The 25,544-nt window shown below is 38.1% G+C and overlaps 2 protein-coding genes across 3 annotated transcripts in view; both read left to right on the top strand.

Annotated features, from left to right (window-relative positions):
* Nucleotides 1–6,981, top strand: part of ANXA4 (annexin A4) — a 39,298-nt gene extending 32,317 nt beyond the window's left edge. The window contains exon 12 of the mRNA XM_032873738.1: nt 5,829–6,981. Coding sequence (XP_032729629.1) covers nt 5,829–5,888 — 60 coding nt within the window. The 3' untranslated portion in view covers nt 5,889–6,981. The remainder of the gene's footprint in view (nt 1–5,828) is intronic.
* A 2,713-nt stretch (nt 6,982–9,694) lies between these two features.
* GMCL1 (germ cell-less 1, spermatogenesis associated) overlaps nt 9,695–25,544 on the top strand; it is a 39,381-nt gene continuing 23,531 nt past the window's right edge. The window contains exons 1-7 of one of the 2 annotated variants that reach the window (XM_032873722.1): nt 9,695–10,180; nt 15,648–15,771; nt 18,000–18,096; nt 19,237–19,334; nt 21,757–21,869; nt 22,510–22,575; nt 24,737–24,821. In XM_032873722.1, the coding sequence (XP_032729613.1) occupies nt 9,921–10,180; nt 15,648–15,771; nt 18,000–18,096; nt 19,237–19,334; nt 21,757–21,869; nt 22,510–22,575; nt 24,737–24,821 (843 nt within the window). In that variant the 5' untranslated portion in view covers nt 9,695–9,920. The remainder of the gene's footprint in view (nt 10,181–15,647; nt 15,772–17,999; nt 18,097–19,236; nt 19,335–21,756; nt 21,870–22,509; nt 22,576–24,736; nt 24,822–25,544) is intronic. The other variant, XM_032873721.1, reaches the window with a different exon arrangement.

Raw genomic sequence — 25,544 nt, 5'->3', positions numbered from 1 at the left:
GCCAGAAGGGCCTTAGGAATATGAAACCAAGACACACTTCCCTAGAAGCTGGTGTTGCCTGCACAGTAAACTTCAAATCAGGATTTGATCCGTGAATTAAATATTCTGAATCCCACACATAGTCTGCAGAGTATAATTACGAGGTGCTCTGAGCTGCTGAGTTTGTTACTACGTATACAGGCATTTAGGAACTTGTTTCTATTTCTGGACTGACTATGAGGTAACCTTAGTTTGCAGAGCTGAAATATAGCTAGCTGTAGGTAAAATACTTTTAAGATTCAAGGATGACCATAGGGAAGTTAAGGGAAAATAATATTTATACTATATAATATAGAATTAATATCCCTTATGAAGAGCTGCTACAAATCACAAAAGGGAGAAAAATCCAAAAAGAAAACAGGCACTTACTTCACGAAAGATGAAACACTAATGGACAATAAACGTATAGAATGTTTAATACCAATAATGTAGAATGAATTTCAAGTGAAAACAAATCACCATCTTTCACTTCATACCTTAACAAAGTTTAAAGAGATCATAGCCAGCATTGAGAAGGGCTTGAGGAAAATTCACCGTGTCTTATGGAGGGACTATAAGGTGGTCTAACCTTTCTGGGAAGCAAGTTGGCAATAAATGTTTATTGTTTTTCTTTTAAAGATTTATTTATTTATTTGAGAGAGAAAGCATGGGTGCATGAGTCGGGGCAGGGGGTGGTAAAAGGAGCGAGAGAGAAGCAGACTCCCTGCTGAACTCAGATCCTGATGCAGCATTTAATCTCAGGACCCCAAGATCATGACCTGAACCAAAATCAAGAGTCAGACCCTTAAATGACAGAGCCTCCAAGATGCCCTGGCAGTAAATGTTAAAAACAAAACAAAACAAAAACAAAAACAAAAAAAACTATACCTCTTACTTAGCTATTACATGTTTAGGAATTTCTTTAGAGAAAATAACAGAATAAAAGTAGAGTAAACAGAATAACAGAATAAAAGTACACGAATCCAGAGGCCAGGAGAAAATATTTGCAATATTTAGTAAGGGTTTACTATCCAGAATATATAAAGTGTTCCTACTACTCAACGAAAAAACAAACAACCCAATTTAAAAGGAGGCACCCACAAAGGAGGGTGCCTGGGTGGCTCAGTGGGTTAAAGCCTCTGCCTTCGGCTCGGGTCATGATCTCAGAGTCCCGGGATTGAACCCCAGATCGAGCCCCATATCGAGCCCCACATTGGGCTCTCGGCTCAGTGGGGAGCCCGCTTCCTTCTCTCTCTCTGCCTGTCTCTCTGCCTACTTGTAATCTCTGTCAAATAAGTAAATAAAATCTTTAAAAAAAAATGACAAAGGAATTGAATAGACATTTCTCCAAGGAAGATAAATGGCCAATAAGCACATGAAAAGATGCCTGACATCATTAATCATTAGGGAAATGCAAATCAAAACCACAATGAGATACCACAATGAAATACCTACTAGGATGACTATAATTTTAAAAAACAAGAACAGAAAATAACAAGTGTTGGAGAGGATATGGAGAAACTATAACCTTTGTGCATTGCTGGGGTGGATGTAAAATGGTTCAGACACTGTGAAAAACAGTCTGGCACTTCCTCAAAGAGTTAAACATAAAAAATACAGTTAAGGGGCGCCTGGGTGGCTCAGTGGGTTAAAGCCTCTGCCTTCGGCTCAGGTCATGATCCCAGTGTCCTGGGATCGAGCCCCACATCGGGCTCTCTGCTTGGCAGGGAGCCTGCTTCCTCCTCTCTCTCTGCCTGCCTCTCTGCTGCTTGTGATCTCTGTCTGTCAAATAAATGAATAAAATATTTAAAAAAAAATACAGTTAAACATAGAATTACCAAATGACCCAGGAATTCTGCTCCCTCCTATATACTCAAAAGAAATGAAAACAGGGACTCTAACAGATACTTATACACCAATGTAAACATTATTCATAATAGCAGAAGACAGCAACAACCTAAGTATCCAGCAGCAGATGGATAAACAAAATGAGGTATATACATTCATAAAAAGGAATGAAGTTTCTGATACATGGATGTACCTTCAGAACATGCTAAGTGGAATAAACCAGACAGAAGAGGACAAATACTGTATGATTCTGTGTACTTACATGAAATATTTAGAATAGGTAAATTCACAGAGACAGAAAGTAGATTAGAGGTTGCCAGGGGTGGGGGAGATAGGAAATGGAGGGTTATTGGTTAGTGGTTACAGAATTGGGGAAATGAAAAGATTTTGGAAATAGACAGTGATGATGGTTATACAACAATGTGATGTAATTAGTGTTACTGAATTACACACTTTAAGTGGTTAAAATGGCAAAATTTGTGATCCATATATTTTAACATAATAAAAAAGACATGAACAAATCTGAATAAAATCATTTCACAAAATGTGAAAAAAAATCAACAAATATTATATTTTATCATAGTTTTATTTATATTTATATTACCTTGTGTTTATATATATATATATTTTTAATATTTTGTTTATTTATTTGACAGAGAGAGAGATATCACAAGTAGGCAGAGAGGCAGGCAGAGAGACGGGGGGAAACAGGCTCCCCATTGAGCAGAGAGCCTGAAAGTAGGGCTCAATCCCAGGACCCTGAGATCATGACCTGAGCTGACGGCAGAGGCTCAACCCACTGAGCCACCCAGATGCCCCATATAATTTATACAAATATACAAATATTTGTATAAATTATATGGCATATACTTATGGTACATAATTTATTATGTATTATTATATTTGTTAACTAATAGGGGATGACTCAATTATCGAAAATTTATACAAGATAATACTATACAGGCACTAAAATAATGGGGTACAAAAATACTGACTGGCTCGGACAACATCACTATAAATATATTTACATTATATGTATATATACGTGTACACACACAACACTGGAAAAAAATAAAAATAAAGAATACATTGGGAGTGCCTGGGGGGCTCAGTCATTGAGCATCTGCCTTCAGTTCATGTCATGGTCCTGGGTTGGGCTCCCTGCTCAGCAGGAAGCCCGCTCTCCCTCTCCCACTCCCCCCACTTGTGTTCTCTCTCTTGCTGTGATTCTATCAGGTAAGTAAATAAAATCTTAAAAAAAAAAAGAATACATTGCCCATTTAATAACAGCTGTCAGAAGGACTAGAACAGATATACAAAATACATCAATAATAGAAAAAATGACAGGGATGCCTGGGTGGCTCAGTGGGTTAAGTATCTGCCTTGGGTTCAGATCATGATCACAGGGGCCTGGGATCCCATCCCGAGTTAGGCTCTTTGCTCATCAGGGAGCCTGCTTCCGCCTCTCCCTCTGCCTGCTACTCCCCCCACTTGTGCGCCCTCTCTCTCTCTCTCTCTCCAACAAATAAATAAATACAACCTTAAAAAAAGAGAGAAAATGACAGAAGTAAGACAAAAATGTGAGTTATAAATAAGCCCTCAGATTATATAAAAATGTAAAATCCTAGTCTGTGCTGTTTATCAGGAACAACTAAACCACAGTGACAAGTAACCAGCTTAAAGTAAAGGCAGCTGTTATTTGACAATATAGAAAAGAAAGCAGGGATTATACTATGAGGAAAAAGAAGAATTTAAGGAGAAAAAGCATTAAATAGGGAAAAAATGGATCACTTTATATTAAGATGGGCAACTGTTCACAGCAACAATTAAATTGTCATGAAGCTTTAGGTGTCAAACAAGTATTGCATTCAAATCTATAAATAAGAAATTTGAAGCTCCAAAAGAAGATATTGATGGCAATAGTATGCCAGATAATGTTTAACACATCCTTATTCTTTGGCAGATTGACGAGGCAAAGCATAAAGAAGGATATATTAAGATTTATTTCAATAGATTTATATATCAAATTTTGAATCCTATAGACAGAGATTCCCTCTTTTATGTATTTATTTATTTTTAAAGATTTTATTTGAGAGGGAGGGAGAGAGCACACAAGCTTAACTGACAGAGCCGCCCAGATACCCCATCTTCCTTCCTTCTCCTCCTCTTCCTCCCTCCTCCCCCTGTCCCCCTGCCCCCTCCCTCCCCTCCTCCTTCTTCTTCAGATATATTTACTTATTTCAGAGAGAGAGTGCAAGAGGGAGAGGGAGAAAGAGAGAATCTCAAGCTGACTCCCGCTGCGCACAGAGCCCAGGGTTGGGCTCAGTTTCACAACTGTGAGATCATGAGCTGAGCGGAAACTGAGAGACCCTTAATTATCTCACCCAACCAGCCACCTCGAGATTCCCTCTTTTCTAGTGCCCATGAAGCACAAACATGAATTGATCTATCAATTAGAGCATAAAAAATTATATGAACAAATTATGACACCTTTCTGGAAGGCTATTTTCCAACACATATTGAAAGGCTTAAGAGAATACATGACCATTAATGTGGTAATATCCATTTTATGAAAATTTATCTTGACTAGATCATCAAGAAGTGCACAAAAATTTAACTATGATTGCTCATTGCCGCAGTATTTATAGTAGTGAAAAACTGGAAACAACAAATACCTAACAATGGGGGAGGGTGACCAAATAAATTATTATTTTTTAAAGATTTTATTTTTTTGACAGAGATCACAAGTAGGCAGAGAGAGAGAGGAAGGGAAGCAGGCTCCCCGCTGAGCAGAAAGCCCGATGCGGGGCTCGATCCCAGGAGCCTGAGATCATGACCCGAGCTAAAGGCAGAGACTTTAACCCACTGAGCCACCCAGGCGCCCCCCAAATAAATTATTTTATCTGTATATGATGGAATTCCTTTTAACCATTAAAGAATAATGTTGTAGAAGAATATTTAATAAATTAAAATAGGGAAATAGTCTGAATTGTGTAAAAAAAAGCAGAATATAGAACACTATAGGGCTGTCACACAGGAACCTATATACATGGAAAAAGTCCCGAAGGATATGCACACACCAAATTGTTAAGAATAGTAATCTCTGGACGGTGGAATTCGAATTTTTATGTTCTTCTTTTGCGTCTTTTTAAAATTAAAAAAAAATTTTTTTTAAATTTATTTATTTAGTTGACAGAGAGCAAGCACAAGTAGGGAGAGCAACAGGCAAAGGGAGAGGGAGAAGTGGGTTCCTCGCTGAGCAGGGAGCCCAGTGTAGGGCTCAATCCCAGGACCCTGGGATCATGACCTGAGCTGAAGACATATGCTTAACCAGCTGAGCCACCCAGGCGCCCCTTCTTTTAGGTCTTTATTCTTTACATTGAACATGTATTATTTTTGCAATCAAAGAATTAAAAAAATTTTTTTTGAAGATTTTATTTATTTATTTGACAGAGATCACAAGTAGGCAGAGAGAGAAGGGGAGGCAGGCTCCCTGCTAAGCAGAGAGCCTGATTCAGGGCTGGATCCCAGGATCCTGAGATCATGACCTGAGCCAAAGGCAGAGGTTCGACCCACTGAGCCACCCAGATGCCCCACAGATGTTGTGTTTTTTTTTTAATATTTATTTTTTATTTTTTTTTAAGATTTTATGTATTTATTTGAGAGAGAGACAGTGAGAGAGAGCATGAGCAAGGAGAAGGTCAGAGAGAGAAGCAGACTCCCCGCGGAGCCGGGAGCCCGATGCGGGACTCGATCCTGGGTCTCCAGGATCATGACCTGAGCCGACGGCAGTCGTCCAACCAACTGAGCCACCCAGGCGTCCCCAGATGTTGTTTTTAAAAAAACACCTCTCTGAGAAAAAGCCAGACAAGATTGAGAAAGTCAACACAGATGACTCTGAGCTGTGTATTCCCTGTTGAAACCCGTTTATCTGACTGTACCTTTGCTTTGCTTGCCCCCAGGGAGACACATCTGGAGACTACAGGAAGGTACTGCTCATTCTCTGTGGAGGAGATGATTAAAATAAAATCCAAGGATAGGAGGATTCCCAGCACTTTGGATTTCTTCTTTTAAGTTCATTTTTCCACACTGCTATTAACATTATCTCAGAATGCTTATTTCCAATTAAAACGCCTACGGATGCTTCCTAGGATATAGACTGACTATATTACTATTCATCTATAATTACTCATTATGATGCTTTAAAGCTGTACTTGCATTTCAAAGCTTATAAAACCTAAAAGGAGATTTAAAATTAAAAACAAAAATGTATTCCATGGTTTTTTAACAGATATCTTTCTCATCTGTATTTCTCAGAAATTGGAATGTATTAAATTTATGTCATGGTTTTGGTGAAAAACTGTTAAAGCAGAAGACTGAAAGACTGTCTTAAAATCAAAGTATTTTCAAATACTTTGTATTTGAAAGGCCAGTAATTTCTTGACTAGTTTTAGCCTTTAATTAGCTAAATTTAGCCTTTAGTTACTAAGGCTAGTAATTTCTACTAGTAATTTCTTGATTTGAAATTGTGAGCATCTAGTTCATAAGACTATCCATCCAATTTGCTATTTTACATGGTCATACTTTGAAGACATCTAATACTCTCCTTTGTTTAGATTTTGTCTGCACTGTTAGTTGATCTCTACAAAAGTTGGGTGGGAGACTTCCTTCCTCACATCTTATATTAAGATTATTTACTCTCTCCAGGTTGAAGTATAACAAAATCAGCCACTTGTCTGAACAAATTAAATTCTTAGTGTGGTTATACAGATCATATATATGTGGTTAGCAAATATAAATGCTGAACATTCCACAATATCATGGTTAATATCTTAATCAAACTGGAAGATGAATGGAAAAAAATTAATTGTCCAACTAGGTATTATTTTGGTGATGGGTGTAATGTTCTGAATTTACTTTCACTTAAAGGGATTTTTTGTGCTAAAAATGATTTTTAAAGTATTTTTCAATTTTGTTGATTTGTACTAATTTACATTTGCATTGTGCCTTTCAACTCTAGAATTATTCTGAAGTTGTACTTGATTTTATTCCAAAGTTCAGTTTGTATACAACATGGAAAAATAATTTTAATAAAACATGTTATCTTTAAAATGAGGTATATTCTTTCTCTAACTGACTTTTCCACTATCTTTAAAAAACTTGTGTCACTTAGTTTCTATTAGAAGCTACAACATAAGAAAAAACAATATATTTAGTGTTATGTACACTTACTGCTATAAAACTAATGTTCACATATACCAAACACTACTTAATGGTATAAAATAATGTATTAATTTTTTCTCCAGAAATGAGTGATGCTCCTTGTTCTACTAAATAGAACATATGTATTTAGTAAGAATAATTGTCTTCTTTGTTCATTCTATAGTATCTATTGTATTTTGATGGATGAAATATAAAGATTTTTTTCAATTTGTTTCTACTGCCCATTATAAATGCTTGAGTTACTGGTGAAGACTACTTGTATGACTGCTTAGTCATTCCGATTAATTATAGGAAACAGTACTTCTGCTTTGAAACCTACCTAGAAAAGTATGGGATCTCCAACTTTTTCTTTGGAAGCATTACAAATTTTTGGTAGTTTTATCTTTAAATTATATATATAACTTAGCCAAAATTTTCATACAAATTGCATTTGTTGACTGGAAGCAGGATAAGGCCACCTTGGAGAAATGTTTGTTTATTGTCAGAAACAAGCATAACTCTGGAATATAATTATGAGGCAACTTTTTCTCTCCCATTGTTCATTTATTCATGGGCCTACCTCCTGGCTTTAGATGGAAATTGAGTCAGAGGATAGAGCTGGGACTTTTCTGGCCACTCTTAGGTTTTAAAAAGTCCTATTGTGCAGTCCCTTAAGGTCATTTTAGCAATTAAATATGTCTAGTCAAAATTTCAAACTTGATTTAGTCGAGGCTTCTTCCCTTGTTTAGCTCTGGCCTATTGCCAGCAGGAATAAAGAATAAGAATAAAGAATAAGGTGGACTTCTCTTCTTTCTCTACCTTAGTTTCCTTCCACACCCAGCCCAAACTTAGCCAGTGTTGTAGCAGGAGGGAGCAGTGTTGTAAACGGGAGCCGGGAAGGTCTTACCTGACTGTTGTAGAGGATCAACACTGTTTAACAAAGGCAAGTATTTAACGCTGATTTTTAGGGGTATTCTTCTGGGTTCCTTTATCAACCTCATCACCAGGGAACTACTCCTCTTCTCCTTTAGCAAGGCAAATGTATTCTCCTTTTCAAGCCCCTAAGAACGCAACACCCACAAGTGTTCTTTGCTGAAGTCAGTGTGTCCTTCCACCCAGTTCTCTAGGACAGAATCCAAGATGATCCCAGGCTGGCTATCTTCTGGTGGCCCACACTTCTTCCATGGGAAACACTTGCACATCCTTTATGCTGACAAATTCTGGGCACAAGCACTGATCCCCTTGCTGCGGACATTCTCTGTCCCTCTCCTCCCCACCCCCCACCAACTTGCGTCAGCCAACCTCTACCTTTCAAATTTCTTAGGAATGAGTCAGACACCCCTCCACTGGGACCCCAACTACACATACTGCTGATGGGAGTATAAATTGGCAGAATCATTTCAGAGAACAATTTGGCAATAGCTAATAAAGTTGTAATGTTCCTAGGGAATCCACTTCTAGGAATTTACTTGGTGAATCTTTGCACATGGTGTTAATTGCTACTCTATAAGAACATTAAAGTAGAAGCAACCTAACTCCCTCACGGTAAACAAATTGTGGGTTAGTGACACAACGAACAGTGAAGATTAACTGGAGATTTGTCAACTGGATAAGTCTTGAAAGTATAATTTTGAGAAAGGAGAAAGGTGCAGAATGATAGGTACAGTATGATTCCATTTAATTACATGCCTAAATGTTCTAAGGAACGTATTTACTTACCGGTATAAGAACATTGCATGGGAAAAATGATTCACACTATTCTTAGGGAGTGGTTACAGCGGAGGAGAGACAGACTGAGATGGAGGAGGATCTCGTTCTCTATTCTATTTAAAGGAATGAAAACAATTTTAAATTCCATCATACTTGTGGGTCCAAAGGTGTTTACCGTGTTACTCTGAGTAATTCATTGCAAATACTTTATTTAAAAAGTAGCAGAAGGGAGTCAGGGAGTGAAAGCTGGCTGTCCAGAGTCCATAGCAACTGCTGTACACTCCAAGCAGACAGCTGTAAATTTTGCTCGGGCCTCCCGAAGGCACTGTAAGCCCTGCGGCTCCGAGTACCAGACCTATCCAGACGTTCCACTGCCCCTAGGAGAGAAGGTAAGCAGTGCAGGGAACACTTGCCATAACCCGTCTAGGGCAGCAGAAGGCTGATGTTTAAGAAACACAACAGCCTAGCAAACTCCACATTACAGGGCCTCCTCCCTGAGTAAGCCGTGCCAAATCTCTGCAAGGCGTGATCCCAGCGAGTGGTGAGCTCTTCTAAGGAAGAGTCCAAACAGCACCGTCCTTTTTGTCCCTTGCCTAGCACAGAGCCTTCTAGATTAGGTATTCGGAACTCAAGGAACCTTTGCAGAGTGAATCAATGAGGGGGGAAGGGGCTCCCGGTTGGGCCAATACAATGGGGTGTGTGGAATAAGGCTAACATCTAGGTTGGCCCCAAAGTTCCCCGTAGTGTGAAACCCAAGCTGACAGCACTACAGCAAGCGCTACGCGATTACCGGTTCCAGCGCGCCGGGTACTTTTCGGCGCAGCCCCACCCACCACGCTCGCTCGCCTTTCCCCGCCCCTTCCGGAGGCTCGCCGCGCGCACGCGCCTTCCCGTCCGCGCTTTGTTGCGAAAGCGAGGGGGCGAGGTCCTGCGGTCCCGGCGCGCCGCGCGCATGGGCGCGGCGGGCGGGGCGGAGGATGGAGGCGGTAGCGTCCGCTGCAACGGTTGGGGCTGCGCGTGAGAAGGTGGCGGTATAGGCACCCGGGCTGGGTGGAGGCCAGCGACGGCCGGGGCATGGCGGGAGACGGTCTCTGTTGGGCTCCCTGAGGTGCGCTCCCTGAAGTCCCGGGGAGCCGTGGTCCATGGGCTCGCTGAGCAGCCGAGTGCTGCGCCACCCGGGGCGAGCCCGAGCCCAGCAGGAGCCGGGTTCTGGGGCGGGGGGCTCGACTCGCAGGCCGGAGGCTGGCAGCGATGCGGCCGGCCACGGCTTCTGTTACTGCCCGGGCAGCCGCAAGCGCAAGCGGAGCAGCGGGGCCTTCTGCTACTGTCACCCCGACTCTGAGACAGACGAGGATGAGGAGGAAGGGGACGAGCAGCAGCGGCTCCTCAACACCCCGCGCAGGTACGTGGAGGGACGCGTCCGCACCTGTTGGGCGGTTCCAGGGCCGCGCCTGCGGACAAGCCCGGCGCCGGCTGCATTTCGGGCTGCGGTGCTGGCCGGAGGGTGAGGACCAGATGCGCCCTTGACCGGGAAGCGTGGGAGCCAGCCCGATGCGCGGCGGATGGGGAGCGCCTTAGGAGACGCCTGGCGTTCTGGATTATAAACCACAGACGCTGCCCGAGTGGCATTACAGCCCCAGGATGAGACTGGTAAACGCCAAGCCTCATTAAACCTTAGACTGGAACGGCTGGCTGGCCTTTGTCTTTTGAGTGGGTGGCAGGAGAATGAGTTGTTTTGCATCCGGTTACCTTAAGCCCCCCCCCCCCCCCCGTCGTCCACCAGTGTAAAGGGAAGTGATCACATACACGAGGAGTTCTCTTTAACTGTAAGGCGAAGTTTATCAATACTGTACATGTGTTCTTTACCAGGAACAAAGTCTTTCAGAGTCTCTAGTACTTGAACGTTGACCGTGGATGTGTGTCAGTGCTGCAACTTGCTTAACCTTTTTTCAGAGTTGAAAAACAGGGTGTTTACTTGTGAATTAGAAAATCAGAATGTAGCTTATGCGTAGAATGTTTTCACATAAAGCAATCTGGTTGCCTTTTTTTTTTTTTTTTAGATAATCAGTGGGGTCACATAAATGTAATTTATTAAATGAAATTTTAGAAAGATTTTTAAAACTTTGCTACACAAGTGTAACTTATCTATTGTAAAATAAAAGTATTATGGATTATGTCTGTTAATAGTTTGATATCTAAACAATCTTTCATAAGTTTTATATATGAATGCTTGTATTTATTTACAAAAATGAACACCACCTTCACCCCCCCCCCCCCCCCCCCGCCCTTCGTCCCCACCACCTTTTTGGAGAGTCAGTCTAATATAAGGAGCTCAGATTCTGAGTTCTAGTCTGGATTCTGTGCTTAATAGCTTTAATTCCTCATAAGTAAAATGGAGTTGATAATACTTGGCTTTTAGGGTTTGACGAATACTAGATTGTGTATAATGCACGGTGCCTGGTGTTGAAGCACTCAGTAAATATTACGTCTCCTTGATAATTTGGCACCCTTTATCATTACAAAATGTCTCTCTTTGTCCCTAGTAAATTTCCATTATTACTTTCTTTTGATAAGAGTTTAAAAGGTACATCTTTTCCATTTTCCTTTTTTACATGTATCTTTATAATAGATATCTTGGAGAGAGCATGTAATTGGGTCTTTTTTTTTAATCCATTAGGATAATCTCTGCCATTTAATTATTTTTTAGACCACTTATATTTAATGTCATTATTGAAATCTATGTCAGGGTCCATTCAAAAGAGAAATTATACTGTAATTTGAACAGGGAAATTTTAATATAACCATTATATGCAAGTAATGGGGAATTAACTACTGAAGGTAAACTACTGCGGTAAAGAGATCTCTAAAAATATACAGGAATAGAGGATTTAAAGGTGCAATCACAACTTCTCAGACTGAAACAGAATACCCAAGAAAGAAACAAATTTGGAATATAGCCATCTTTCCCCACCTGAGATTCAGATATTGGAGATGGTGTGCCTGTAGCCCACTAGATGGTAGAAAAGTTTGCTGTGATGTGGTAGGCCAAGGCGGGCAAGCAGGGAGCTGCCTGTTGGGATGCCAACAAACTTGCCTGGAGCCTATCTGGCCCACAGAGCCAAAAATATTTACTGTCCAGACCTTTATAGAAAAGCTTTGCCAACCCCTGAACTACACGAGTGGGCTAGAATGGAAAGTCTTTAAAGCAAACGCTTATTAGAAAATACATGGAGAATTTAGTATGTTTTATCAGTGGAAGAGGCCTGGCTATTCAGCCTGGCATGGATGAGGAGTGTAAGAAAATATTAAGACCTAGAAATATGTGTGTTGGCACCAGTTACGCTCCCTGAGGTTGTCTCATGCACTCTGCCATCTCAGTCAAATACACGATGAGAAACTGTCCTCCAAGCCAACCTTCCACTTCATTCACACCTTTTGACAACTGTATTTTTTGCTTTTACGTTAAATAACTATTAAAACTCAGCTGTTCTGTACCCAGATCTTGTGTGTTTGCTGTGCCTAGACTGTCTTTAAATTTTGAAACCAGTAAACAGTATTTGTTGTTAGAATTATGTAAATACTGTTCACCTCAAAGTCAAATAATGTGATAGGATTATAAATGATACTTCTTGGGTGCAGTGTCACAACTCCTTGTTTTTCTATTGGAGACATTTTCTAACCTCACATTTAAGTGCCATTTTTTTTCTACGTTCCATCAAGTGCTCAAATTCAGGCCCTGTTTTCATTTGTATCTTACTGCAATAATTCCCTTTTTTGCTTTGCTTTTTCATTTTCCTAGTTTCTAGCTGCCTCCCCCCTTCTCACCATTGACAAAAGAGTAATATTCCTTCATAATATATTCAGGTTTTCCTATCTTTCCAAACATAGTTTCATGGTGTTCTCCTCCAAACCCAAGACCCCTGCTCTCGAGTCCCTTCATCTTCCTGTTCCATTCTGGATCCATTGCTCTCCAGGTCTGAGCTTATCCTGGGACTTAATTTTACCACATCTCTAGGATTGGATCTACTGTTTTCTGTAGCTTGTGTCTTTTTCTTTCTCAGCCATTTTAGAGAACTGCATCCTCATGTATCTTCCTCAGAAAGATGCAAAAGGAGGTAGTTCGGGCTTATCTAAATGTAAATTTAGACTTTCACCTTATTCATCCTTTGAGTGTAGATATCTAAAATAACTTCATATATAACTTCATACCATTGATGATATTACTTCATTGTCTTCTAGCCTACAGTGTGGATGAGAAATTGGATTCTGGTCTAATTCTTTTTTCTTTGTAGGTGACCTTATTTTCTCTGGAAATTTTGGAATTTTTTTCTTTGGTATTTTGGAATTTAACTAGAATGTGCTTAAGTGTGGGTTTTTTAATGCCTCAATACTTGGTTGATCCTTACAATCTGGAGACTAGTTTGGAGAAATTTTCTTCCATTAATCTCTTCCATGATTTCCTTTTTCCTGTTATCTTTGTTTTCTCTTTCTTGGACTCCTCTTAACCAGATTCTGGGTTTCTTGGAGTCTACCTCTTTCTCTTTTCTTTTTTTTTTTTTTTCCTTTTTAGTTTTTGTTTTGTTTTGTTTTATATTCTGGGAAATTTCCTTAACTTTCTCAGTCAGCCTCTGTTTTGGCTTTGTAATTTCAGTAACCATGTTTTTAGTCTCTAAGAGTTCTTTTTTCCCTTGTTTCCTTTATCATAGTGTCCTCTTGTTTTATAAATGTAGTAATCTCAGATATTTAGCTACGCTAATTTTAGAGTGTTTTAAGTTCTCTCTTCCCTGAATTAATATATTTCCTCTGGGGCCAGTTTCTCTCTTTTTAATAGTCCTTAGTGCTCCTAATTCTCTTCATGTTGTGTCATCCTTGCTTGTCTTTTATATTTAAGAATGAAAAACGTGTGTGTGTGTGTGTGTGTGTGTGTGTGTGTGTTTTAATTGAGTAAACCTATTTCTACTAAGCCTTCCCTTTAAGTAGGAAGACTGACTACTAAATTGGGTGATGGGGTGAGTGAGTTTGTTTAGAGCAGAGATTCCCAAACTTTTTGTTCATAGCACCCTTAGTGGCTCGGCAATTTTTTCCATGGTTCCTCTGGTCCTAAAGAAGTATCTCATAGTTAGGTTCAAACTACTGCTTAATAGTAGTAGATAGCATGGTATCTGAAAGATGTAGTAGATAGCATGGTATCTGAAAGATGCGTTGCTGCCCTCGAATATAAAATATTCTACACGCATCCCTGAGTTTGGTTTGGTGCTCCAGGTACTTCGACACATAGTTTGGGGACCATGATTCAGGGTGAATGTGTTAAGAGCTCCCAGGCTACAGATTTCTCAAACACCAGAATGAGGATTGCTTTGTCGGGTGCCAACACCTACACTAAAATCTTGGCTTTTCCTGAGAGATTTGTCCTCTCCTTCTTAGAAGAGCCTTGGAATCTTTATGCCTGAGTTATCTGTACTCTGGTTGTCTGTATTCTTTGTTCATACACTGTGGAAGAAGCCATTAAAGGAACACGTTTCCCCATTTTCAGCCTCACTTTTACCCTTTTGCTTCTCCTGAGACCCCTCCCCTCAACCCACACAGGCTTCTGAAGGGCAGATGGGCTTCAGCCTCCATCCTAGACCTTCATGATGCATTCCGGGCTGTGGCTTCTGCTGCTCTTTTCTATGCCATTTTATTTTCCAACCTCCAGATCCATTGAATTCTCTCATCAGGTGATAAGCCCACCCTTACTTTCTGCTGTTGTGGGCTTAATCCTTTCTGTACTTTTAATCTTTTATGTAATTTGGGGATGGTGCCATCGGGAACTGGAAACTATATTGCCCCATTTATTTCTCACAGTAACCCAGTAAGGTGGTTACTACTAATATCCTCTTTATATCTGGGGTAACTGAGCTATGGTGGAGCTGGGACTCAAACCCAAGTCTCTCCACCACCAAAGCATGTGCTCTTTTTACTGTCTGTTGGGAAGACTTGTCAAACACATTGGTTCAAAACATCATCTGAAACAGTTCATTTTCTTAAAGATTAAAATTTTTTAACTACCGAGAAAACTTGTCAGATTTGGCCAGGAATATAAAAAGATATTCATCGGCCTCTGCCTAGAGCTTTTCTTATTCATTGGACCATCTTGAACAATGATTATCAGACTTAAAAAAATATATAATTCGTCTTTTAAATGAAATCTTAACGCAGAAATCCCTAAGTTGTGATGCTGTTCTAGTTGAAGTTAGGTGAGGATGCCCAGGGTTTGTTCCCCAGCTCTCTCTGGTGGCCCTGAAGACACTTCTCCATTGAGCATAGTTTTGAAAACCTTTGATGTAAGGCTGAAAATCATTGGTCTAATGGGGAAAAAGTGTTGTTTAACTAGTTTAAAATGGTTTGGTACCAAAATAAGATTAAATCTAAATTATTCTAAAAATTACTTGGGTATGTAAAATTTTTACTCTTGTTCTCCGTTTTCTAGTTGCATAGAAGTATCATTGCAGTTGTATTGAGATCCTCCATAGTACTGTTCTCTAAACGAGGAAGTAAGCAAAAATCACTGTGCTGATCTACATGTAATTCACTTAGTTCAACAATCATGAATTGCAAAAATGGTGCACAGTGAAAAGTCACATGTACATGTTGTCCCATCTAGCCACTATTAACCCTCTTAGGAATAGAGTACCCTATTAGATAACTACTGTTATTAGTTTCTTAGGTACTAATGCAAATTTGAATAATACATGCTTCTATCCTTTTACGCAGTGGATAAGTTGGCTCTATTTCATAGAAATTGAACAAAAGGAATATTTTGAGTTTTATGCAAAATCAGTAAAACATTCAGTTTTACACATATATAAAATTTGCTTTTCTTTTAACAGGAAAAAATTAAAGAGTACGTCCAAGTACATTTATCAGACATTATTTTTGAATGGTGAAAATAGTGACATTAAGATTTGTGCTCTAGGAGAAGAGTGGAACTTACACAAAATATATTTATGTCAAGTAAGTATTTTACTTTTCTGTTTGAGTAAACAAGGTAGTTACTTAAAAATAGCTCAAACTCTTTCAAGTCATGTTCTTTCTAATTACATTTCATAGCAGTCTCTTTGTATGGACAGTAGTTGTTTAAGTCCTATCATCTGATTCTAAAGTCTTGTTTTATCAGAAATACAGCACACAGTTAGTGTAGTCTAGAAAACAGATTTTGAATTTTCCTTGTCATACCAGACCAGCAAATATCTTTTGGTCATTACTACAGTAAGGTTCTTATTTTGGTGCCTTTTGTTGACAAAAGGGGAAAAAGTTAGGGGAAAAATGTCTAAAGATAAGATTGCTGATTTTTTTTTTTTTTAAGATTTTCTTTATTTATTTGACAAAGGGACAGAGATCACAAGTAGGCAGAGAGGCAGGCAGAGAGGGAGGGGGAAGCAGGCTCCCTGCTGAGCAGAGAGCCTAATGCTATGCGGGGCTCCATCCCAGGACCCTGGGACCATGACCTGACCATGACCTGAGCTGAAAGCAGAGGCTTTAACCCACTGAGCCACCCAGGCGCACCCCCCCCCTTTTTTTTTAAGAATTTTTTTTTTTTTAAAGATTTTATTTATTTATTTGACAGAGAGAGATCACAAGCAGGCAGAGAGGCAGGCAGAGAGAGAGGAGGAAGCAGGCTCCCTGCTGAGCAGAGAGCCCGATGCGGGCTCGATCCCAGGACTCTGAGATCATGACCTGAGCCGAAGGCAGCGGCTTAACCCACCGAGCCACCCAGGCGCCCCAAGAATTTTTTTTTAATGTAATTATTTAAACTGGATGAACTTAGTCAAAATGTTATTTTGTAGATATGGTTGAAAATGAATAGAAAGTTCTTGACACTTACTCTTCTTTCCTTCTGGAAAATGCAGTTAAATTAAAGACCTAGCAAATACAGAGTAATTCATTTAGCTGATATACCTATTTGGTTTGTGTGCTGAAAATATTATCATTTGTCACCCCAATTTAAAGATTCAGAACTCTGAGAATGAAAGAAAATGTTGCTCTAATGGCTCAAATATTTTACTCATTTATTCTTTCATCAAATCTATCCTTTCTTCAAATCATTGTTCTAGGCACTGGGAATAGAACAGTGAACAATTCAGTTTTTATCCTATAGAGTTTATATTTTCTATCTTCTTCACCGTTTGACAGTAATTACTGGTAAGACAGTATAGTATAAGATTTTCAGTAGAAATACTTTAAAAGGACTTTTTCTATAACAATTTAATCATAGCGGTTTTTATTTAATTCTTTTGAACGAGTTTACTTTTGCTTGAAATATATAGCTCAGGGAATATATCAGAATATTGGTCTCAACTTGAGGATAGGGTCCATAACTTTCTTTTAATCACTGAAAGCAGTTTTGTGGATTTAAGGATGAGAATGCCTCTGTGAAGGCTTTCCCTCTCAAGAGCAACTATATTGATTATAGTATAAACCACATGCTGAAATATAGTAAGCCCCTAAGGACAGAAACAATGTCTGTTTTGTTTACTGCTATATTCACAGTGCCTTATACATACTAAGTATTCAGTAAAATTAGTTACTCTTTGATGTATTCCAAAGTAATTCAAATTATGAGAGGTGCTATCTAGAAGGTAACTAAAGGCTTCATCCATTCTGGTACCTTTCCAAGAATTTAGGTCCATTGGAATTTTCTGATTAGATAAAACTAAACTTTAGATTTATCCTGATTTCTGGGGATCATCCCATTTATAGCCACCAACAGTAAGGATTTAACAGTAGGAAGGTTCTTAGTCTTCACTTCTTCTCAGTGCATGATCTTTTATTTACCTTGTGTGTTGTCATAGGTTTATGGGAGTCTTAAATACATGCTGTATTTTCCAAGCTTAAATTTAGAATGCCATTGAGAAGGAAAACATATACCTGTAATAGACTTAGAAATTGTTTTAACTAAGTAAAAAACTAATGTAAAGTTCAAAAATAATATAGGAATTCAGTTCAGATAGTAATATGAGAATTTGGTTTAATTTTCATTAAATTGATACTAAACAAAGTATTTTGTCATACCTAAATTGTACTTAATTTCATTATCCTATAGACATATTTAGCTATTCTTTTTCTCCTAAAATAATATGGATTCATTTTGATAGAAGAATTACTTGGAATTAGAAATGGGAAAATAATTTGGAAGACACAGAAAGTACTGGATAATTGGGTGTTTTGTTTTGTTTTTTAAGTCTGGCTACTTTTCTAGTATGTTCAGTGGTTCTTGGAAAGAATCCAGCATGAATATTATTGAACTGGAGATTCCGGACCAGAATATTGATATAGAAGGTAACCATCACCATAATTACTATTATTTAAAAATTATAACATAACCTTTTTATGCTTTTGGTAGAAAATAAATATTTTCTTCCAACCTTATAGGCTAGAAGAAAGCTTCATTTAATACCCCAGAGTGTCAGCTTTGTATTGGTTTGCTCAGCTCCATAGTTTTTACCAATTTTGTTCTATCTGTCCCTAATCTACTTGTAGGCCTTATCAATCTGTTTACTGTTTACTGTTTACTGTTTATAATTATATCTGCCTGGGATATGGAGGATGTAGGGTGAAGGAAGGAAGAGTACGATTGTTTTTAAAAATCACATAGAAAAGCTGGTTAAAAAAAAAAAAAAGAAAAGAAAAGCTGGTATATAGTGTTTATTGATTATTTCCCATGTACGAAGACTTTCTCTGGGAACAAAAGGGTATGAATCATGTAATCGGTGTTTAAGAGCTCTGAGTTCTTAGATGAGGAAGCTGAGAGGCCCAGAGGATTTAGGGACTTATTTTAGGCCTCAGCAGTTTAGTGAGCCTCAATGGACCTATCATCCTCCTAATTCCTGTTCCACTTCTCGTTCTCTGCTCCCCTCTTTGATTGCCCAAGTGTAAGTACCCAGTAGTCACAACATAGGCAAAGAGAAAAGTTAAGGATATTTATCAAACACATGCAAGAGTGGCAGTGGAGAGAAGGAAGGACAGGCCTAGATAGCTGTGGTGGCTCAGGGAGAGTGTGGCATGGAGTGGACCAGGTGGTACTCCCCACTCCCCAGGAAGGAAGCACTGAAAGCATTAGGGTTAAGATCATCATGGGGTCTGTGTTGCTTAATGATTGGTCTACTCAGGGTATCTTTATAAAACTTTTTCCAAGGGTATCTTGATTGTGACCAGCAACTAATATCAAGATTAGATGTAGAAGAATTCAGCTCTGTTAGGTAGAATAAATGGCAGTTTGTACCATTGTTACTAAATTAGCACCATTAATTAGTTACCATTACTAGCATTTTAAATAGTGATACTTCTCTTAACCTTTTATGTGCATCCTACATTTTGATGTATGTCTTCCAAGTATAAAGATGGTCATTATTGTTATTTTTGTAATACTTTTATAGATGTCACTGTTATTTCATTCCCTGGGTCTACTTTGGCTTTCAGCACTGCAGGTTGCCTTTGGGTCGCTGTATAGAGATGACGTCTTAATAAAGCCCAGTCGAGTTATTGCCATTTTGGCCGCAGCTTGTATGTTGCAGTTGGTGAGTACGCACATTCTTCAAAGAAAGGATCACTGTTGGATCTTTGTTTCAAAGTATCTATTCTAAAAACAAAAAGCTTAGCTTTTTAGGATTTTTAAAAATAAAAATGAAATGTGTAAATATGTCATTTGTGATAAGTCACTTAAAATGTTTAACCCAAAAAAAGACTACTAATAAAGTAAAATGCTCAGTGAAAACCGATTTATTATAACGGAGGGGGTCATCCCGTCTGTGTAAGATGAGTGCAAGCTATTTCAGTGTAGATACCTTAGAATTGCTATAATGTAAGAGTTTACTTGTCTAAGTCCATTTACAGATCTCTATTCATTAGTGATTTATCTTGACTGTTATTAAGCAGATCACTTATGATTACAAATTCATTTAGGTCATGGGTTTGAAAAACATTGAGTGCCCACTTTGTCAACTTTTTCTTAATTATGAAATAATTGTGGTAAACCACATAAATATATATAATCCATTGGTAGAATGACAGATTTGTTCTTTCAACAGAAGTGTATTGAGCAAGATGTCAAACTAGGCATAGGAATTTAAAGGTAAATTAAGACATAGTCCCCACCTTCAGGAAACTCACAATATAATGTGTGCGTGGAATGGGGGAGGGGGGTTGATAAATAGACCCAGAGATAAAGTGAGAACTGCCCAGTATTATAGATATGATAATAAACATCCTGTAGGATTTAGCAGATGAACAGAGGGAGTGGTTAGTTTAGCCTGGTGGTGCAAAGAAGGAGGTTGAGTTTTGAAAACTGAAAATGTATTTATCTTGCAAAAAGGGGAAGGAAGCATTTTCTACAGAGCAAATTAATACTCAGAGATGTGAAACAGTGGAGGATCAGAGAATCTGAGTGGAACATGGCTCTAGCACAGAGATAAGAAGCACATATAAGAAGGTCCAGCACAATAAAAGAAGGGTTGCAGAAAGGGCTGCAGAGGCCAGACTGTGAAAATCCCTCTATACTTTAGACTTTATATGTAGGTACTTTTGGAAGATTTTTTTTCTTTTGAGAGAGCTTGCACGCAAGTGGGGGATGGGACAGAGGGAGATAATCCTCAGGCGGACTCCCTTCTGAGCACAGGACCCCACATGGGGCTTGATCCCATGACCCATGAAACCATGACCTGAACTGAAACCAAGAGTTGGACACCCAACCAACTGAGCCACCCATGTTCCCCTTTTGGAAAAGGGGAACAATCAAAAGTTTTAGATCAAATCAAAAAGTTTTAGAAAGTTTACTTCAGAAGTTTTAGAAAGAATGCTTCAGAAATAATGTGAAGGATGTATTGAAGAAAAGATGAGTACATTAGAGACAAAATCTTACTGCAGTAGTCCAAGTGAGCGTCTAAAGTAGGGCAGCAGCAATAAGCATGGGGAGGAAAAACGGGATCACAGGAAGATTAATCAAGGATGATCCACTGGACTTGGTGACAAGGTGTTAAGAGGAAAGCGGAGGAGGTTGAGAGGGGGGTCATCTCAAATAACTTTCAGGTAAGTTTAAAATCCTAAAGGAAGGCCAGTATTTTATTTTGATCTTTAGAAAAAGTTCATTAAGTTTCCTTTTCTGTGACATTTGTATACTTATTTGAAGTATTAGTAAATAGCTTGCTCAATATACCTAGCTGGGATCATTTAATTTTTTAAATTTGTCATCCTTTCAATACTTATTTTCAACAAGTATACTTTATTTTCTAACTTTAGTCCTTTTGGTTTTGTCGTAAACCCATTTTCTGCATCATCTTTATGACTTAACTCACTAACTTAATAATATGCCTCCATGATGAATATATTTCAGAAGTTTAGGTAAAAAGTGACATTCTTTCCATATAGTGACTAAAATTAGTTCATTTGAAATCTTACATATAAACATTTCAGATTAATATTTCAGTGTTAATAGTAATGTATTTGTTTTAGGTGCATCTCTTAGAAGCTGATAAGTGTTTTATACTTTAATAAACACTTTCTGATGATTCATACTGTTTACTTGCCTAGCTCTACCACATGGTCACCTGAGTGTGTTAAAAGGTCGTAATTTTAAAAGTACAGGCAAACCAGACATAATGCTGCTTAAATTTGCAAAGTTCCCAGAGAGGGGAAGAATAAAAAAGAAAGAGAATAGCAATATTCATCTCTACTTTACTGCCTTACTGCTTTTACCCCCTCCATTCTGTTTTTCAATTCCAAGTATTTAGTTGAATACTTGCTGGACTTTTTTTTTTTTTTTTTTTTTTTTTTCAGTTTTTTTATTGGACTTAAAAATTTAGGCTTGCTGCACTTAATGAGTTTTCTTTCTTTTCTTTCCTTCTCTTCCTTTTTTTTTTTACTTTTTAATATGTAAAAGCACATATTCAGAGCTAATTTTTCCCACGTGAAATGGGCCTTTCCAGTGCTTATTTATATTTACAGGATGGTTTAATACAGCAGTGTGGTGAGACAATGAAGGAAACAATTAATGTGAAAACTGTATGTGGCTATTACACATCAGCAGGGACCTATGGATTAGATTCTGTAAAGAAAAAGTGAGTTACCTTTTTTATTTTTCCTCCCATCCCACTTGTGGGAATTTGGCTGCTTTGGTTTCTTAAGAGAATGTATAGCTGTAAGAAAGAAAGAAAAAAAAAATAGGGGACTAGAATTTTGTTATAAAAAGTTCTTTTTTACATTTGGATGAATTAGTAAATTCCTTGAAAGTGTTGTCTTTGTAAGTGACCATGGGTGTGTTATACATGTTTATATGTGGCTTATAAAAACTCTGGTCACTCTTTGCATTTTCTATTAATATTTTTTAAGTAATAGGCATCATAGACATTGTTATCAGTACACCTACTGGCAATGTTTTTAACTCTTGAGTTTTATAGTACCCATTTTCAAATTAGAAAGAAGGTAATAGAAGTGTGAAGGCCCCTTCATAAATGATGTAACACCAACTTGTAATGAGGTTTTCTTAATTAGAAATGCTCTTATTAATATAAAGGGAATATTTCCTTAATAACTGACAAAAATAATACTAAATTTTCGGTTGTTAAATTTAAAAATTTGAGCATGTTCTGGCAAGACTAATTGTTTTTATTTTAACTTTAAGTCCTACTACAAAAGCCATAAATACAGGATTTTTTTTTTATGTATCATGTAATAAATAATGCCATGTTTTAATTTCAGGTGCCTTGAATGGCTTCTGAACAATTTGATGACTCACCAGAATGTTGAACTTTTTAAGGAACTCAGGTATTTTAATTTTAAATAACATTGTAATTAATCACCCTAAAATAATGGTTATTTGTTAAAGTATGCATTTGCTTTATACAAAAATATATTACTTATGAAAAGTGCTTATACAAAAATATATTACTTATGAAATAATTTAATGAAAGGTATCTTGACACCTATGAACTGAAGAAATGCCTCACAAATTTCTTTGTCATAAATAATGTGTATTATGTCTACTATTTTAACTAATTTTAATTGAATAATTCACTGTTACTATAAAACTATAGAAAAATGTCAAGTGTTACTTTACCTTTGCTATGCTCTGAGAGAATCTTAAAGTTTGTGTTTTTTTGTGTTTTCTTTTGTTTTTTAAAGACTTTATTTATTTGACAGTGAGAGAGACAGCCAGAGAGGGAACACAAGCAGGGGGAGTGGGAGAGGGACAAGCAGGCTTCCTGCAGAGCAGGGAGCCCGACTCAGGGCTCAATCTCAGGACGCTGGGATCATGACCTGATACGAAGGCAGCCGCTTAATGACTGAGCCACCCAGGCGCCCTGAGAATCTAAAAGTTTATTTAAAAACCTTCTTTACCATTTCAAAATTTAAGTTTTAAAGATTTTATTTTAAGTAATCAGACCCAACGTGGGGCTTGAGCTCGCAACCCTGAGATCAAGAGTTGCATGCTCCAACTGAGCCAGTCAGGCACCCCTGCAAAATTAAGTTTAAGGAAGTTGTTTTAAACTTTTTGCTAGGCCTGATGAAGTCAAATTCACAATCAGGTTGGCCTTTTGAATAACATCGACTGATAATTCCTTCCTGCCTTCCTTCAACAAACACTTCTTGAATGTCCAGTGTATACGAAGGTACTTTGTTAGGTGCTGTGAAGGATGCAGAGGTGATTATGTCATGGTTTCTGCTCTCGAAGAGATGATTCCTGTGATGTCAACTTCACTGATTTGTTGGGGTTTTTTTGTGGGGTTTTTTTGTTTGTTTTTTGGGGTTTTTTTTTTTTTCCTTTTTTCTTGCAAGGATGGGTAGAGAAGTGGTGGGGGAAAAGATAAACATTTTTATGTTTAAATACAATATGGAATAGAGAGAATTCAAGTTTCTTTGAGCTTTAAAGATGAAATACAAGAAATCATAGAAATGTTATTTTTATGGCTAAGGCCCATCTTCTGGATTCCTGGGTCCTTTCCTTTCCTCTGCCCTTAAGAGGTAACGGGTAGAAAAGTTTGAGAAGTATTTTTCTGTCAAAAAAAAATCATTACCTAATAATGGCAAGGTATAAACAAAGCTCTGCATTATGTTGGTTTGAAAATCATCAGGGCGCCTGGGTGGTTCAGTTGGTTAAGTTTCTGCTTTCAGCTCAGGTCATGGTCCCAGAGTCCTGGGATCAAGCCCCACATCTGGCTCCTTGCTCAGTGGGGAGGCTGCTTCTCCCTCTCCCTCTGCCTGTCGCTCTCCCAGGTTGTTCTCTCCATCTCTCTCTCTGTCAAATAAATCTTAAGAAAAGAAAGAAAAGAAAATCACTAGAAACAGTTTAATCTTTTTCCTTTTTTTAATTTCTCATTGAGGTCTTTCAGAAAGAAGATAAATTGTAGTGGCCATCTTAAAAACCTAGAGATTCTTCTGGTTTTTACGGCTTAAAGGAAGGGGGAAAAACAGCTGGTGATATATGTTCTACTCCAAATTTAAACTAATACATATTTCTTGGTAGTGCTCTTTAATAGTGATGAAAACATGCTTTAAGACTAAGCAATTCTCTTAACCCTCAATGTTAAAGGTTACTTTGAACATACAGATGTTTCAGTGAATTTTGACAAATGTCTTTTTTTTTTTTTTTTAAGCAATGAGTGGGCAGGAAAGGTGAAATAGGAACACTGCCACTCTATCAGGGCATACCAAAAGTTATCTCATTGAGACCTTGTTTTAACTTGATTAATCAGCAGATCAAAGTTCTTTGTTTTCCTGTCTGTTCAAAGACCTTTCAGAGTATGCTCTCTGAATTAAAATATCCTTGTGCTCAGATAGGTTATTTCTGTCTAAGATTCTTTGTGTTGGGCAAAAAGACTGATGTCATTTTCTTTTCATAAGAAAGACTTAAATTTTTTAGTTCCACCGGGATGTTTTAGCCTGTGCATGAGAATAAACTCACTATACCTCTATTTTTCTTTTCTAGTATAAATGTCATGAAACAGCTCATTGGTTCATCTAACTTATTTGTGATGCAAGTGGAGATGGATGTGTACACAGCTCTTAAAAAGGTATTAACATAATAATATGTAAGGGCATCACCTCAGCATAACTTATAATAGTGAAAAACTGGAAACAGCTGGTGTCCGGCGATAAAGGAGTGGTGTAAATGTAAGAAATGTTAAAGGAAATATGCCAAAATGTTAAAAAAAAACTTTGTTTGCTATCATGAGTGATTTTAATTTCATTCTTCATACTTGTCAACCTTTAAGGTACAATAGCCAGTTATTTTACCAGCAAAATGGATTTATTTGGGAATAGTAGAGCAGTTGGACTTTGGGACATGTAAGCTATAACAAACCATAAGCAAGTCCAGACCTCAAGGGAGAGGGACATTACTTTATCAAGAAAAAGAGGAAGTTGGGAGGGGCTGCTTTGAATGAAGCAAAATCCCTTGGAGGAAAGCTAGAGTGGCGTGTTGTCTGTATCTTCTTATTGACTGAGCTTGTTGCTGGCCAAGAAGAAATTCTTCCTTTCTCCTACTAGAATAGTAGAGTTGGCTTCTTCCTGTTGGGAATGCAAGGTACCTCTCTTACTGTTGGGTCTGCAGTTGACGTCAAGCTGTGGGCCATGAGAGCTTACATCCTATTTCCTTTGCTTGGTTTTACATACTTTCTATCCTAGCAGTATGTTTCTGGTTTTTTGTTTTTTTTTTTTAAAGATTTTATTTATTTATTTGACAGATCACAAGTAGGCAGAAAGGCAGGCAGAGAGAGAGAGGAGGAAGCAGGCTC

This window comes from Lontra canadensis, unplaced genomic scaffold (genome assembly GCF_010015895.1).
Source record: "Lontra canadensis isolate GAN:19392208 unplaced genomic scaffold, GSC_riverotter_1.0 scaffold50, whole genome shotgun sequence".
Lineage (NCBI taxonomy): Eukaryota > Metazoa > Chordata > Mammalia > Carnivora > Mustelidae > Lontra > Lontra canadensis.
The sequence above is the reverse complement of the archived record's forward strand: the minus strand, read 5'-3'. Positions and strand labels throughout refer to the sequence as shown.